Source organism: Xyrauchen texanus, chromosome 24 (assembly GCF_025860055.1).
Source record: "Xyrauchen texanus isolate HMW12.3.18 chromosome 24, RBS_HiC_50CHRs, whole genome shotgun sequence".
Classification (NCBI taxonomy): domain Eukaryota; kingdom Metazoa; phylum Chordata; class Actinopteri; order Cypriniformes; family Catostomidae; genus Xyrauchen; species Xyrauchen texanus.
Window position 1 is genome coordinate 6696713 of NC_068299.1, and position 17316 is coordinate 6714028.

The window sequence follows — 17316 nt, forward strand, 5'->3', positions numbered from 1 at the left end:
TGCCTTTGACCAGACCTTTACACAAACAGCCTGTCCAAATAACAAGCAAATAATGACTACTATGGATATGAGGATGACATTACGTTTTTAAAACAGAAACACTGGTGTTGAGTGAAGACATTGTGCTGTGTTTTGGGGAGTGTCTACAGGCTTTTGCACCCGATTATTTAATTATGTAGGCCCAGGCAAGGAATGGGGGCTTATGTGTAGTTGTTGTTTGCATGAATAGTCAACCTGTGGTCAGTATGAAAGGGCAGAAACTTTACATTTGCTGGTATCTGAATAAAGGGAAATATGCTTAATTTTCTGTTACAACTGTAGTGGAGAATACTGAATTAGCCAAAATAAAATTGCATAAATCCCTATGTACACATATATTAAATATGTATGAAGTATTAGAATGAACAATACTGACTTTGCTGGACAATATTGGATTTACTCAATATAATTCAGCTGTGCTAACAAAAAAATAAGAAGTATTTTCAACTTAGAATATACACTCACCGACCACTTTATTATGTACACCTGTACAGTGAGTGCTGAAATCTGCAGAACGTTCTGTGGAGCTCGGCAGGCTAATAAGACAACAGTGGAATATTCCAAACCTCATTAAGAAAAAACTTTAGTCATCAAGAACAATGTTTGATTGCGTTGCAGCCGTCTGGCACTCTAACAGCAAACAAATCTGTCTCTTTTTGTACCAAGACACTGAAGCAGTGAGATCTTCTTGTACAGGACAAAGTTTGTCTTTGGGCTGTTAGTTTTTACGATCATGTAGAGCACGAATTTCTGCCTCAGTCCAATGTCTTTATTTATGGCCTGTCTTTGTTTTCTCATAGGAATGTTGGGAATGCTACAGGCTGCTCGCTCTCTGTCCCAACAAGACACAAATGAATAGTACTGGCACCTCATTTTAGACCCAATCTCACCCACGTCCACTCCACTGCAGGACATCAGACCACAATCTGAGGAATGTAAGATGCTTACAAGAGGGTCAGATTCTCTTCACCTACAGTCACATCATCATCTAACTACAGTCACATCTGCCACATTATCTGATGCTTATTCAGTCTTTCATCATGAAGAGAGTTTTTAGAATTTAACTATAATCTTACATAGACTGAACATCATATAGAACAGACCAGGGCTAGTTGTTACATTTTACATTTACATTTATGCATTTGGCAGAGGCTTTTATCCAAAGCAACAATTACAGGGACAATCCCCCCAGGGCAATCTGGAGTTAAGTGCCTTGCTCAAGGACACAATGGTGGTGGCTGTGGGGATCGAACCAGCAACCTTCTGCTTACCAGATTACTAGTTATGTGCTTTAGACCACTACACCACCACACGTTTTACTCCAGTGAATATTCCTCTGGTCTAACATTGGAACATTTCCTCCATTATTGCTCAGGAAAAAATTTACAGTTACTGAATAATTGAAATTTAAACAAAGTAAAAAAATTAATTAAAAAAACGCCTTAGAAATAAAATAGAAAAAACAAAACAAAAAACTTAATAGAGTTATTTGATAATGTATTTATTTCATATTTAGCTTCACAGTGTAAAAACATATATGCTTTAAACATATAGGATTTGGTAGTGTGGTTATTGAAATAGTCAGTATAAATAAACTGGTGCATGAATGGATTTGTGATGGGGACAAGGCTTGTATATGTTTCCATTAATTTACACAGGCATCTGGATGAGAAATGTTATCTCGCTATTGTATAATTTTGTGGACGTTGTGCATGAACAACCGTGAATGGAACAAACCTCATTTTATCTGCATTTCCCTTAGTATTGGTGTCTACACATGCTTAAACTGCTGTCATTTTGCAACTTAAAAGATACAATGGCTGTGATGTCAACTGCTTTAATTTTGCACTCTGTCACAAACAGCAAAGGTATGCAGAGACACTCTGGGGTAAATTCACTAAACAGTGTGCTGTATTTCAGCGCAAAAACCTGCAACTTTTTATACACCCACAGTCCAACTTGACTAAGCGCTATATGCCCTGTTTTAGCCTAAGCACCTGATCCTAAAAATGGTATTTGCCAACCGTAATTAACATTTCCCTGTTATTTGAATATAGTTTTTTTAAACAGAGAGGTTTCTCTACATTTTCTATTGATTTCATGGCAGTTATTCAACAAATGATCATCAAATGACAGAGAACATGCTTTATAGTCCCAGTGAAGTTTGCTGAATTCTCCACAATCAAGCACTCAGAACCATTTAAACTATTAGGGCGTGTTTGCGGCGTTACCTGGTTTGCATAATTCCTTTAGTGAGTCGGGTGCTAAAACTATGCAGTCAGCGTGCAAATAAACACATCAGTGGCTGCAAATACCTCTTTGTGAATTCTCCGCTCTGAAGATAATGCTAACAAACTGAGAAAGGACTTTTTCTGAGAAAGTCAGTTTAGCCTCTTCAGTTCATAAAAAAAAAAAAAAAAAAAGAAGACCCAACATTGCCATGTCACGTTGCAGATCTTCATTTGACTATTAAGTCTCTCTGTGGGCACAAGCAAATTATATTCCCTTTTGCTTCTCAGTCAAAGTCATGATCTATGGCACAGGCTTATTCATGATATTGAGTATGTCATCCAAAATGGAGGGGCCCAAGTCGAGTTCAAGCGAGCAAAGGGATCCTGTGATTTGCGTGAGCGACTCCTGTGAGTGGCTTTTGCTTTTGGAGATTTCAAAGTCTGAATCACATAAACGACCCTCTTCCACGCCACTATCTCTGTCCGCCCAATCTCCATTGACTTCAAACAACTCATGCTTGTACTGGAAGACTGAGCTGCTGTTGTTTTGGTTGTTACCATTACTGAAATTCCCATTGGCATTGGTATTGGTATCCTCGTTAACAAAGATGGATAAAAACTTCTCAAGATCATTTCCACTGCTGTGGATCTTCTTTTTGGCAGGTGAATTCTCAGGTATCTCCAAATGTTTGATTGAGGGTTGGTCCTCCTCCGGAATGGGGCTGGGGTCACTTCTGAAGACATTGACTGACTGAAACAAGGTCTCCATCTGCAGGATCTCCAGATCTTCATTCACATCGAAACTGTCTGGAAGAGAAGATGGCTCATCTAGGTTGTCCAGAGGGTCCCGAGCCATGGGGAACACAGCAGTGGAGATTAGAGGTAGGGTTAGTGCTTGGCTTCCACCAATGCTTGGGAGGGAGATGGCATTTTTCAGAACTGGGGATGGAGTTTCGACATAAGCGGCGTCGGAGGCACTTTTCGCCCTCATAAACTCCCCATTTTTGTTGTATTGTGGCCGAATAAGACCACCTTTTCCAGGTAGAAGCTCAAATCTTCCTTGCAGGAACGACATGTCACCAAAGGCATCACATTCACCACCCTTTCCAATGTGTATAGTGTGTCGAAAATCACCAAGAGGAGGGCTGATCATGTCAGGGGACAAGATGTCTCTCAAACGACATTTCTTTCCTTTCTTACTATTGGTGGATTTCAGGTAGATTGGTGTTTTGGCAGGCATCCCTGCTATGGAATATTCCAGCAGGTATGGATGGGAAAGGGACACACTCTTAAACTTCAGAATTCCTCAGCTGGGTGATAAACTTGCCGAAGTCTCCCAAGAGAAGGGCAGAGGTTACATTCTCAGGGAGCAGCTTGTTTAAATATGTCCTCAATCCTTAGTGAAGATAATCCAGCTCAAATGTTTTAATGACCTTAACCTGCATAGAAGGTGAATTAATTTAGTTTTCTTTGTACTCAACATCAAAGATTTAGGCATTTATTGCATAAATAAATAAGACTGTATAGTATTTTTTAAATGTTAAACTATGTTTAAACATGTATCTTGGGCATCAGAATGTAATTCTTACGAACACACATCAAAGCATATCTTTGTCTAATCACACTCAGAAGTAGTTCTCACATGTGCATCTGGAAGAATATTCAGTGGAACACATTTGTTGCCACTGATCTAAGAACAGTTTGGAAATAGTGAAGCTTACTTGTAAAAGGGATACAGTAACACAATGCAGATTTCTAAAATCTCTGCAGGACAGAGTTTTCTCCTGTTTAACACTTGTTAATATGACACAGCTGGATTTCGAAAAGCTTACAATTGACAATGGGAAAAAAAAATCAATAGAAAGTAGAAAAAGAAAGCTCATTAAGACAGACTTTTGAATGCTGGCACAACAGTTTAAAATTTAAGACCCCATTTACACCTTGTATTAAGATGAGTTTTTGTGATCTGATCACTTTTAGTCAGGGCTACATACAGGTCTAATCGGACGGTTTAAAAGGAAATAACCGTCCGATTAGAAAAATATGTACACAAGCATGAGCACTTCACGTATCTTCCTCAGTGTGTTTAATACCAACATGCAGGGCAGGGGCGGATCTAGAAATTTTTATCATGGGGTGGCATAAACCAAAGCAAGTGCCCATGCCTAGTTCTTAAGGATTAAGGTACCAGTCTCTATTAAATCTCTATTAAACACATACAAAAATTATAAATGTTCCTTAGCTTGACATTTAGAACTGGCAGTCTGAACTAAAAGTCAAATCATGAATGCCAAATTGTTTTATTTTTTTAAGTGTACCCACGGATAGAGAGTGCATGCAAATACCATGTTATTCTGCTTATAATGTCCTGTAGACCTATCACCTTTGTAACAGGTGGAATAAGCCATTTGAAAGCAAACATTAACACAAAATTAGGCCTAATTAAATAAAAAAACTGTATGAAAATTGTACTGTGGGGGGCAGTGCTGCAAAACTCATGAATATGTATTATGTTATGTACAGTAAAATATTCTTTTAAATTACCTGTTTTAATGAACAGTCATTCTGACCAATTCATGCACCCAAATACATATTTCACATCATATAGTAATATCATCTCTACAACTGCCACTATCTTGTCTTGGGATTTTGTTATTCAGTAGATGAACACATAGATAAGCACTTTAATTAAGAACATGACTGACTGGTCTGGTGGTGACATTTTGCCTTTAGTTTTTAGAGGTTCCAGGTTCTAAGTCGTCCTAGGGGTTGCATAGACTAGTTTACTACAAATAACCTAGTCGATGCTGTCAGCCTGTAGTCGACTAGTTGCTGTCCACATGATTTATAAGAGGCGTCTGTAGGAAATACAGCAGGTGTGAAGCCCAGTGGCATGCAGTTAAAGGTATTCCAGGCTAAACTAAATATGTTCAGTTCAGACATTTATGTAAACTATTAGCTACCCAACAGCTTGACGTATGCATACTTATTATTGCACACTTTTAATAAAAAGGTGTTTACAAGGAGATAACGTAATGGTTGATGTTTCTCTATCCAATTAATATACAAAGAAAACACTTGTAATTTTCCCTTCATTTTTCAAACTACTATGCACGTTTCCATGGCAACCTATAGGACCCTACACACAGTCTTGCTGGCTATCTGATGCCTGATGACATTTTTGTTATGTTGATCTGTTTGTAATACATATAATATAAATGAGATATAAATAATTTACCTCTTTTTGAGGCCACTGGCCACTGATGTAATCTATCACATGGTTGGGCACTGATGTAATCCATTATGCGATTGGCCGCTGATGTAATCTATCATGCGATTGGCCGCTGCTGTGTTCAATCACACAGTAGGTCTGTGTTGTGGGCTCGGTTAAGGCAACGAATCAAATTAAATGAATAAACCCCTATACAATGTACATTTATTTTTTTTATAAATCGGGATACTGATGCTAGGGTTGCAGATGGGGTGGAAATGATTTTTCTTAGGGTGGCATTTGCCAATTCTGCTTGAAATTTTGCTTTTGTGTTTAGATTGTCTGGGAGAAACTTTTCTGAATTTGTTGTGCTTTAATGTCATGCAGGAACATGACAAAGTAATTGATGTACCTCGTCATGAAACAGAGTTCCTCCCCTCCAAATCCAATCACAAGTGGTTACAAAATGTATTTAAGTGACCAGGTGTAAACAGCGATGCGTCTCACCTGACCACATGTGATCAGATCACCCGAGACGCATCTTAATACCAGGTGGAAAAGAGGTCTAAAAGTTTGAAGTTTAGTTTGAAATCTAAAGGTTGTACAAACGTGTAGTTTGAGTAATAGTGCAGTTTGAAAAGGTTTGAAAGATAGTTTTTCAGTTATGCCAAGCTACATGGTTGCTGAGGTGTTTTGAATGTTTGCTAGGCTGTTGCTAAGGTGGTCTGAATGGTTGCTAGGTAGTTGCTAGGGCACTAATAAATGGTTGCTAAGGTAATCCGAGTGGTGTCTAAGCAGCTGATAAACTTATGGATGGGTAGATGGATGGATATAATGATAGACTGATAGAAAGAAAGATAGAAAGTAAGAAAGAATGAAAGAAAGAACAAAGCCTACTTAATCAGATCAGGCTGAAGGTGCCAAGTTCAAAAGACATGACAAGTCAGCAAATTGTCTGGCTATGGATAAAAAAATTAAAAAAATAGAAAGCAAGGCTAAAATAGAAAGAACATGTTGTTGACATTTATTTCAAAATGACAGTAACTTTACATTATTCAGTTGCTTTAATAAACACTGCATGAGTCAAGAAGCTTTACGGATAAAGGAAGGATTTCTAGAGATAAAGTTGAGTAAAATGAGCAGAGTTTAGAGAGGCTTAGAGAGAAGAGAGAGACAGAGGGAGGAGGGCAACAACAGAGAGAGGGAGAGTTCTTGCCCATTTATGGACATGTTTCCTTTAGAGAGATCTTTAAACACTGACCCTCGCCGACAGACTGCAAACAGTCACTTAAGCACAGGCTGGCCGACAGTCAACCAAATATGTACGACTGTAAAAACTTCTACATTCCCCCAGCAGCAGAGCCCTAAATCCTCTAACTCCTTTAAGACCAGCCATTTTCATTTAAACAGAGAACCTCTCTTTTTGTAGTTGGTTTGTTTGCATCAGGTGTTCATTTAAAAATGCTTTATTTTTAATAAATATCCCTTTTATGTGACAGATATCACTGAAATAGGTATTCCGAGATAGCATACCTGTCTCTGTGATGGTTGTAGGCTTTGTAAACAGCAGAACAATTGTCAGGGGAGAAACCCACCCTTCTTAGCCAATCAGAAGCACTCTCTGTCTGTCAAACATTTTGAGAGTTTGGGTTTGCTGGCATGCACAGTATTTGGAGGGTGGGGTTTAGGAGAGTGGCTGGTTTTTGAAGGGATGGTAAAAGCAGTTGCAAGCTGTTTAAATGACAAATTTCACTTACATCAAAATGATTTTTTTGGACATGTAGTCTACCATGGCAGTACCACAGTATTCTTGGAATATCATGTAAATACAATGGTACATGAATATGGCAATCATTTAGTATCATGGTATTAAACATAGAAACATGGCTCTGGTCTGAACAATGTCACAGCACTATGATCCGTCAGTTAGAGACTGTCAAGGAGGACACTGTTTGCAAAACATTCGAAATTCCATTTCCTCTGAGTACATGTTTCCCCTGTGGTAAAATCCTAACAAATCACACAGATGATAAACAACAGAACTAAGATAAAAGGAGGCTGAAGTACACTTGAAAACAGTTCCCAGACAATGATGCACTGTAATCTATATTTTCCCCTGACTAAAGTAATGGCATTATTCTGGTCTTACATTCTTTGTACAGAAAGGGCACAAAATTATCCTGATATAGTGAGCTAAATCGAACAGACTACACTTGCTTTAGAGACATTCTTATCTGGAAAATTATTTTCACATTAAATAAAAAAAGTTTTTATATATTCTAAAAATGTGTGCTGTTGCCGTTTACGCATTAACACATGCAATTAATTTAAAACATTTAACACGTTAATTTACAGGTACAGGTATAAAAATGTTAGTTCACCCAAAAATTCAAATTATCCCATAATTTACTCACCCTCAAGCCATCCTAGGTGTATATGACTTTCTTCTTTCAGCCAAAAACAATCAGAGTAATATTTAAAAATATGCTGGCTCTTCCAAGCTTTTTAATGGGAGTGAATGGTACCTTAGATTTTGAAGCCCAAAAAAGTGCATCCATCCATCAAAAAAGTAATCCATATCCAATAAAAATATCCATATTTCTAACTTTATAAACTATAATCACTTGCTTCCGGTAATGGCTGTCCGCGCGGTCACAAGAGAGTTGAGTTCCTGCGTGTGACGTAGGCGTAGCATAAGCCCCCGTGATAAGCGCACATTGTTTACAGCAAACGAAAACAGTGAAAAGTAATGAGTTGTTTTAGCTATACTGCAGATTTGTATTATTCTTAAAATGATGCGTTCGTGCATCTATCCAGTCATTCCAGTCATCCATTCATGGCAGCAAACTCTCTTAGCCTCTGTTGGCATTACCTCGCATTTCCTGCATGAGCACCACCACGTTTCCCATACTCTCCATCTACCAGACAATTTTGTGCCGCAGCTGCAGCCTCCCGGAGTTCCTGGTCGGTGTACTCCGGTTCAAACAAATAGGGCTGGGCAAAGTGATTATAGATTATATACATGACGGACATGTCTGTAAACGATCTCTCTCTCCCGCACGATCCTCTGCAGTCGACCTTTATCCCTCACGGTGGCATAATTAGTCTAATACGGGACCGGGTGTGTAGGATCATGACCCAGCCCCGCCTTCCGCCCTGCCACATTTGGATATTTTTCTTACAAAAACGCATCGCTTCACTTCAGAGGGCCTTTATTAACACCATGGAGCTGTATGGATTGATGGATGGATGCGCATTTTGGGGTTCAAAATCTAAGGTACCATTCACTAACATTATAAAGCTTGGAAGAGACAGAATTTTTTTTTTATATAACTCCGATTGTGTTTGGCTGAAAGAAGAAAGTCATGTACACCTAGGATGGCTTGAGGGTGAGTAAATGATGGGATCATTTTCTAGGGTGAACTAACCCTTTAATTACCACAAAAGCAAGTCAAGTCTTAACTATCACCAAAACGCAGAATGAGACATTTTTGTCTGCACGCGTGGAGCAGTGTTTTATGCTGGCATTGACACTCTGACGCAAATCATGAACATTTCTTTACGGTTGTTGTAGGAAAGTGGATAGCCACAGTCGACCGGCTGAATAATATTGTGGAGGATGAGAGTTTAAGAGATATAATGCCCATTGCAATGAATATGCTACCTGTGTGGGTACTCATTGTTTCAATAAGTCAAACTCCCACTTAGACTTATAAATGGATAAATGTTTAATGTTTCTTGAATTGGTGCTTTTTTTAAAGCATTTCTATCTTAAATCTGTGGAAGGCATTGTTTGGAAAATGTTACTAAACCATCAAATTGTAACATATTGTTTTGCACTTTTTCCCATAATGGAAATAAATGCACTTGGACAGGAAAAGAAATATACAGTATATAGTGTCAAATTTCAGCATTTTAAATTCTGCGATTAATCGTGATTAACTACAAAAAAATATGAGATTAATTGCGAATCTATTGACAGCACTACTAATAATGCAAAATTCTTAAAAATAAAAGTCTTTTAGGACTAGGGTTATTTAAAGTAATTCTAACTGTATAAAAATTACATGTGTCCATTAAATTATAATTTTTTTTGGTTCAAAAATTTTAATATAAAATATAAACTATGCAAAATGAGAAACTGTCAGAAATAAAAACAATGGGAAAACAACATTTTGCCTATTTCTTTTTAAATGAAAAACATTCAAAGCATAATTTGTTTTGTTTTTCAATTTTGAAAAAACAAGTGAATGAATACAACTTGTGCATGAGCAAACTTTTTGCACCAGACCAGAGGGCGATGAGTTCACCGGCTTTACAAGCATTTTTGGACACTGATGCAGTTAAACACAAATAAACCTCACTGGAACAGTGAACTATTTATAAGCGTGACAAACATCATCGGGATGGTTGAGGAATGTGTGTCTGCATGAGTGTCAATGATAGACGCAAGTGTGTGTGCGCAGGGAATGTAGCTGTGCTCACAGCTGAAGGGAGTTGGATTATATCGGAGATGTGAAGTGTTTTCCGCAGTGGATGCTTATCTTCCCTTTCCTCTCTTTTAATATTCACTCTCTAAAACTCTCATTTAACTTTTTCTCTATGTAAAGTTATTACCAGTTATCAGTTATATGTACTGTATTGTTTAAATAAACCCCTTTGTCTTTTACCTTGACCATTGTCATTGATACACTGGTGGCCAAAAGTTTGGAATAATGTACAGATTTTACTCTAATGGAAAGAAATGTATACTTTAATTCACCAAAGAGGTATTAAACTGATCACAATGTATATAGGTCAGGACATTAATAACGTGAAAAATACTATTACAATTTGAATAAAATGGTCAGAACTTCTTAAACTACTTCAAAGAGTTCTCATCAAATAATCCTCCATGTGCAGCAATGACAGCTTTGCAGATCCTTGTTATTCTAGCTGTTAGTTTTATCCAGATACTCAGGTGACATTTCACTCCACACTTCCTGTAGCACTTTCCATAGATGTGACTGTCTTGTCGGGCACTTCTCACCTTACAGTCTAGCTGATCCCACAAAAGCTCAATGGGGTTAAGATCCATAACATTCTTTTCCAATTATCTGTTGTCCAATGTCTGTGTTTCTTTGCCCACTCAAACCTGTTCTTTTAGTTTTTCTGTTTCAAAAGGGGCTAATCCTTTGCAATTCTTCCCATAAGGCCTGCATCACTGAGTCTTCTCTTTACTGTTGTACATGAAACTGGTGTTGAGCGGGTAGAATTCAATGAAGCTGTCAGCTGAGGACACGTGAGGCGTCTATTTCTCAAACTACAGTCTCTGATGTACTTATCCTCTTGTTGTACATCTGGTCTTCCACATCTCTTTCTGTACTTGTTAGAGCCAGTTGTCCTTTGTCTTTGAAGGCAGTAGTGTAAATCTTTGCATGAAATCTTCAGTTTTTTTGGCAATTTCAAGCAATGTATAGCCTTCATGCCTCAAAACAACGAATGACTGTCAAGTTTTTAGTTTTTTTTTACCAATTTTAATATTGACCTTAAGACATGCCAGTCTATTGCATACTGTAGCAACTCAAAAACAAACACAAAGACAATGTTCAGCTTTTTTAATGAACCAAATAGCTTTCAACTGTGTTTGATATAATGGCATGTGATTTTCTAGTATCATATTAGTAATTTAGCATGATTACTCAAGGATAAGGTGTTGGAGTGATGGGTACTAGAAATGGGGCCTGTCTAGATTTGATAAAAAAATACTTTTTTCAAATAGTGATGATATTACATCAGTAATGTCCTGACTATACTTTGTGATTAGTTGAATGCCACTTTGGTGAATTAAAGTACCCTAAGTCCTCGTGGTGGTGTAGTGACTCGCCTCAATCCGGGCGGCGGAGGACGAATCTCAGTTGCCTCCACGTCTAAGAACGTCAATTATAGCAACCACGAGGGGGTACCCCATGTGACTCTACCCTCCCTAGCAATCGGGCCAGTTTGGTTGCTTAGGAGACCTGGCTGGAGTCATTCAGCATGCCCAGGATTTGAACTCACGACAATCAATGTCAATACTCGCTGAGCTCCCCAGGCCCCTATGTGTGGCTATTTTGAGACTTTCCTGCCAGGTTTCGAATAACTAATTGACATTTTTTTTTAGGACGTCCTCTTTAGCAGTCACATTGAGCTTTTAATCCAACAATCATAACACACCTTGCTGAACTCAGACACATTCAATCATGATTTAGCGTACATTATTCCAAACTTTTGTCCCCCAGTGTACAAATAGGAATTTGTTTGCTTACATTGAGGACAAAGTTCACACAATTCTAAAGCAACCTGTCAGAGCAAGATCAAAGCAAGCAGGTGTGTGAATACCAGTGCAGGGTTAAGTAAATCCAAAAAGGAAGCATGACATGAGAGTAGGGTTGAGGTCAAGGTTAGGGGTTAAGACTAGCTTTAGGAATGGGGAGGGGGGAGAGGGGTTTAAGGTTAGAGTTAATGGGATAGTTCACCAAAAAATGAAAACTCTGTCAAAATTGTTAGAATGAGACAGAGTGAGACTGAATGAGACAAGGATAGGTCTACATGAGACTAAATGAGACTGCATTAAATATAATGTGAATTAATGAAATAGAATGAGACAGTAAATGAAATTGAGTGAGAAATAGAAAGAATGAGACTGATTCAGACAGCATGATTTAGAATGAGTTAGAAGGAGAATCAATGAGACAAATGAGTTAGAATGAGACTGACTTGGAATAGAATGTGACAAAATGAGAACGTGAGACTGAATGAAAAAGAATGTGACACAAATTAGGCACAAAGAGACTATGAGACCGAATCAGAAAGCATGAGAAAGAGTGTTGTAGAATGAGGCAGAATGAGCCTGACTGAATGAAACAGACTGTGACAAATGAGAAAGAATGAGACAGAAAGAGACTGTATGAGACTAAATGAGACAGAATGAGACAAGAATAAAACTAAATGAGACAATGAATGAAATTTAATGAGACTGAATGGAATAGTATTTGAAATAATGAGACTGAAGTAAATAAGGTAGAAGGAGAATGAATGAGACAGAATGAGACAAATGAGTAAAGAAAAAGACTGACTTAATGGAATAGACAGAATCAGAAAACATCAGTTTGAATATGGTAGAATGAGACAGAACAAGACAGAATGAGTTAGAATGAGGCAAAATGAGACTGACCGAATAAAACTGAATGTGACAAAATAAGACAGAATGAGAGAGAGTGAGACTGAATCAGACAGCATGAGCTAGAATGAGATTGAATGAGACATAATTAATTATAATGAGACAGAATGAGACAGAATAAGACTGATCGAGACTGAATGAGACTGAATGAGAAATAATGAATTATAATGAGACAGAATGAGACAGAATAAGACTGATCGAGACAGGATGAGACTGATCGAGACTGAATGAGACTGAATGAGAAATAATGAATTATAATGAGACAGAATGAGACAGAATAAGACTGATCGAGACAGAATGAGACTGATCGAGACTGAATGAGACTGAATGAGAAATAATTTATTATAATGAGACAGATCGAGACTGAATGAGACTGAATGAGACTGAATGAGAAATAATTAATTATAATGAGACAGAATGAGACTGATCGAGACTGAATGAGACTGAATGAGAAATAATTTATTATAATGAGACAGATCGAGACTGAATGAGACTGAATGAGACTGAATGAGAAATAATTAATTATAATGAGACAGAATGAGACTGATCGAGTCTGAATGAGACTGAATGAGACATAATTAATTATTATGAGACAGAACGAGACAGAATGAAACTGAACGAGACTGAAAGAGAGAGAATGAAGCAAAATATGACTGAATGAAATAGTATCTTACAAAATGAGAGAATGAGACTGAATGAGACAGAATGAGACTGAATAAAAATGAATGTGACAAAAAGGAGATTTGAGTGAATATGACAAATTAGACATAGTGAGACTATGTGCCTGAATCAGACTGAATGAGGTAGAATGAGATTAATGCATGAGGCAGAATTTATTAGAATGTGACAAAATGAGACAGAATGAGACTGAACGACAGACTGACAATGAACAAGACAGAATGACAGAGAATATGACAAAATGAGACAGAATGAGACTGAATGAGACTGAAAGAGTTTGAATGAAACAGAATGACAGAATATGACTGAATATGACTAAAAAAGGAGACAGAGTGAATATGAATGAGATTTAATCAGCCAGAATGAGGTAGAATGAGACTGAATAAGACATAATTTATTATAATGAGACAGAATGAGACAGAATGAGACTGATCGAGACTGATCGAGACTGAATGAAACTGAATGAAACTGAATGAGACTGAATGAGACATAATTAATTATTATGAGACAGAACGAGACTGAATGAAACTGAATGAAACTGAATGAGATTGAATGAGACTGAATGAGACATAATTAATTATTATGAGACAGAACGAGACAGAATGAAACTGAACGAGACTGAATGAGAGAGAATGAGACTAAATGAGACAGAGATTCCGTAGATAAGCACAAAATAGGGTGAGGGGTGAGACCATGGGATGCAGTGAGGTTTGATGATGGATCTAATTGCATGTTTTTTTAGTACTGTTGGCACTTAGTAAATAGTTCACGTGAGGAGTATTTGGGTCAGATTATTATTAGAGCAAGTGTGATTGGTAATCTAAATATGGCCAGTGAAGGCATTCCTCAGGCAGAGCCTGCTGTACACAGAGATGTGTTTAGTAGACAGAGCTCTCTTCAGCCCTGCAACTGCACCACTTTGATTCTCCCCATGACCTATTTTAACCATATTCTTTTATTGGATGAAAACCTGGCCAACCGTCTCCCCTGGCTGGTCCGGTTTAAGCAGTTGTTGTTGGTGATGCTGTATTTAAATCGGCATCATCTGGAAATCACAGGATGGTGCTTTTGCCCGTTCTTTTTACAGGTGCATTCTTAAACCCCATGCATGGGAAAGGAAAATCACAAATGAGATCGCTTTAATGTTTCAATTGTTTCTCTTAGACAGCAATGGGATTAAATGGAAAGCAATAGTCTACAGCTTCTCAGATGTTTCTCCTGAGAAAAACACAGCAGTAGTCTCACAAGAGTCTCCTCTACGGCTTTAGAAGCGATCTTAGAAATGTGTCAAACTGTGCTCAAATTTGCAGATATATAAGATAACAAAGTGTGCAATTACTTAGCTTTCAGTAAGAACTCAAACATTTCTCATCACATTCTTCCAAGGCCAACATATGCTGAGCTATGCCATCCATATTAATGATATCGTTTTTTGGGCCTGGGTAGCTCAGTGGTAAAGATGTTGGCTACCATCCCTGGAGTTCGCTAGTTCGAATCCCAGGGCGTGCTGAGGGAATCCAGCCAAGTCTCCTAAGCAACCGTATTGGCCCAGTTGCTAGGGAGGGTAGAGTCACATGGGGTAACCTCCTTGTGGTCGATATAATGTGGTTTGTTCTTGGTGGGGCATGTGGTGAGTTGAGCATGGATGGCGTGAACATGTGCTTTGTCTCTGTGGCAACGCGCTCACTATGCGACCACAAGGACTTAAAAGTGCTTTGGGAATTGGGCATTCCAAATTGGGTGAAAAAGTTTTTAACCAACTTTTTCGGAATTGGGGTTGTATATTCTAACTGTATGTCAGCAATTCTCTTAATTAACATGTCTTCATTTTTCATACCTTAAAAAAAACATACATTAACTGAGAACACCATTATGTCTCATGACCCATGAAGAAGCAACTTCTGAGCAAATAATATTTTCCTCTGGGTCCTATGTTGAGTATTTCTGGCCTACCCCTTTCTCCGACCATAAACGTACAAACGACCCTCTCTTTTGGACAATGTTTTAAATGAGTGTAATCACACTTCATTCAGTTTGAAGTTTCCAGACTGTTACATAAAGGAACCCTTAATTACATGCTGGGATTGTGCTTGCTGCTGTTTCAGGGTGGCGCAAGATCTCATTTATTCAGCTAAATGTTTTATTAGTTTTACACCCATGCCTACTGCCATGCTGCAGTTGTCTTTGGCTGGCTCCGAGCTGAAACGGAATGAAAAATTAGAGTTGCTGACTGTTTGCGTGTTGACTTTCCAAGTTCTGCTGGACGGCGGAATGTATCTGAGGAATTTGAAAAGAAGCCCTCTTCGAGCCCAACGCCTGGGTGAGTATGTGGTAGAAGAACAGAAATTAGCAGAGGAGAACTGCCAGGTGTTGTGTTGCTTTGACTGTTTTTGAAGGCTGCCCGACCCTTGTTTCGTGGCGTGCGGGAATTTTTTTGACATATACGGCACCACAAATTCTCACGTCATATTAATAGCCATGTGCGCAAGTGGAAATTCAGTTTCAAAACACTACATAGCAGGCACCTATGTTACAGAAACAGCATATTTCATAAATACACAATGCAAGAAACCTTCATTAAAGGGATGGTTCACCAAAAATATCATTCTGAATTTTAGCCTTAGTCAACATCCACTTTCATTGCTTGGATATAAAGATGCAATGAGAGCAAATGTTAACCTCAGCCTGTCATTCTGCCACCTTTTGTTTTCTAAGGAAGGAAGAAATTCATACAGATTTGGAAAAACATCAGTAAATGATGACAGAATTTAAATATTCAGTGAAATATTGCTTTAATCAGCAAGCCTCCATTGGTCCTTATTAGAAATGCTAATGGTGAACAACTTAGCTATACTGGTCCTTCATCTACTGAAAACCAGCCCCGTCTAAGATGGTATATTCAGCATGGAATTTACCCCATTTGAACATCATTTAAACAATTATTTGTTGTCTTGCACATACACCTGTAAAAATCTACTGTATCTGTTTTTACCTGCTTGAGTGTTTTTGAAGAATAATGTCCCTGTTTTCTCACACTGTGGTTGCTGTCCCAGAGGTGCCTTGACCCAAACTGTAGTTGGCTTCTGGGTGGTGCGGTATGTTGCCGTTTTTGGATTCTCTCTCACACTCTCTCTCTCTTTCTGCCCTTGAGGGTTTACTTCTCGCAGGCAGGACGTCTGCTGGACAGCTGTTTCAGAATTCCTTCTCTGAAGCAGTGCGGCTTGTCTCCCCTTTGCTTTGCTCCTCCTTTCTCCGCTTGCAGCACCTGTCCCTGCCTGTCTGCTAGTCTGCCTCAACTGTGGACAGCAGCTTTGAAATCCAATTCTGCCGTCCTCTGCAGTCTCAATCCGCTGGAGTTGGCAGTAATTCCTGGAGAGACAGACAGTGCTCAGTCATGGGAAGAGGAGAAGACTCATGTGGACACTATTGCTATTTTATGTTCCCAGCTTCTCAAGTGAAAGTCCTTCCTTACCATAACAGAGTGGAAGAAATGCAGCGTCTCTCTCTTTCTTCTCTACAGTCTCTTCCCACCTCTCTCTCACTCACTCTCACACCCTCTCTCTCTCTCTCACTCTATCCTTCTCTGCATCTCTTACAACATGTTCTAACCAGTCGAAAATCTCTTCCATGTAAATTTGAGGATTTACATTGACCAGCTGCAATGCAAAAATCAACAAATGACAATACATCTTTTCATTCACTTGGATTTTAATTAAGTTGCCTTGTGCTGGGTTTCTCCACCCAAATTAAAATGTCATTGGTCGAAAATCCCACTCTATATCGGTGTCTATAGAACGCAACAGTCTGGTTCCGGAAGTAAAAATCCCATTTATTTTCTTGATAGGGGAATACATTTTAAATGATAACTTAAAACCTTTCAAGACAAACCTACAGTGAGCTCCAAGGTTACTAATCGATGGCATATGCTTCTGTTGAAGCCATCAGACTGTTATTTT

The 17316-nt window shown here is 38.4% G+C and overlaps 1 protein-coding gene across 2 annotated transcripts; it reads right to left on the bottom strand.

The window, feature by feature from the left end:
• Positions 1-1544: 1544 nt before the first annotated feature.
• LOC127617965 (cdc42 effector protein 3-like) lies at positions 1545-16865 on the bottom strand. Of its 2 annotated transcripts, XM_052090157.1 has the most exons (3): positions 16833-16865; positions 16353-16729; positions 1545-3709 (listed from the first exon to the last, which is right to left on the bottom strand). In XM_052090157.1, exon 3 carries the CDS (start codon positions 3508-3510, stop codon positions 2572-2574), a length of 939 nt encoding a protein of 312 aa, XP_051946117.1. In that variant the 5' UTR covers positions 3511-3709; positions 16353-16729; positions 16833-16865; the 3' UTR covers positions 1545-2571. The 2 variants fall into 2 exon arrangements, with proteins under 2 accessions (XP_051946117.1, XP_051946116.1); XM_052090156.1 differs by having other exon boundaries at positions 16353-16864.
• Between the last annotated feature and the right edge of the window lie 451 nt (positions 16866-17316).

Excerpts from the sequence above, each read along its gene's own strand:
- LOC127617965 (XM_052090157.1), bottom strand. The coding sequence starts at position 3,510 with ATGCCTGCCAAAACACCAATCTACCTGAAATCCACCAATAGTAAGAAA.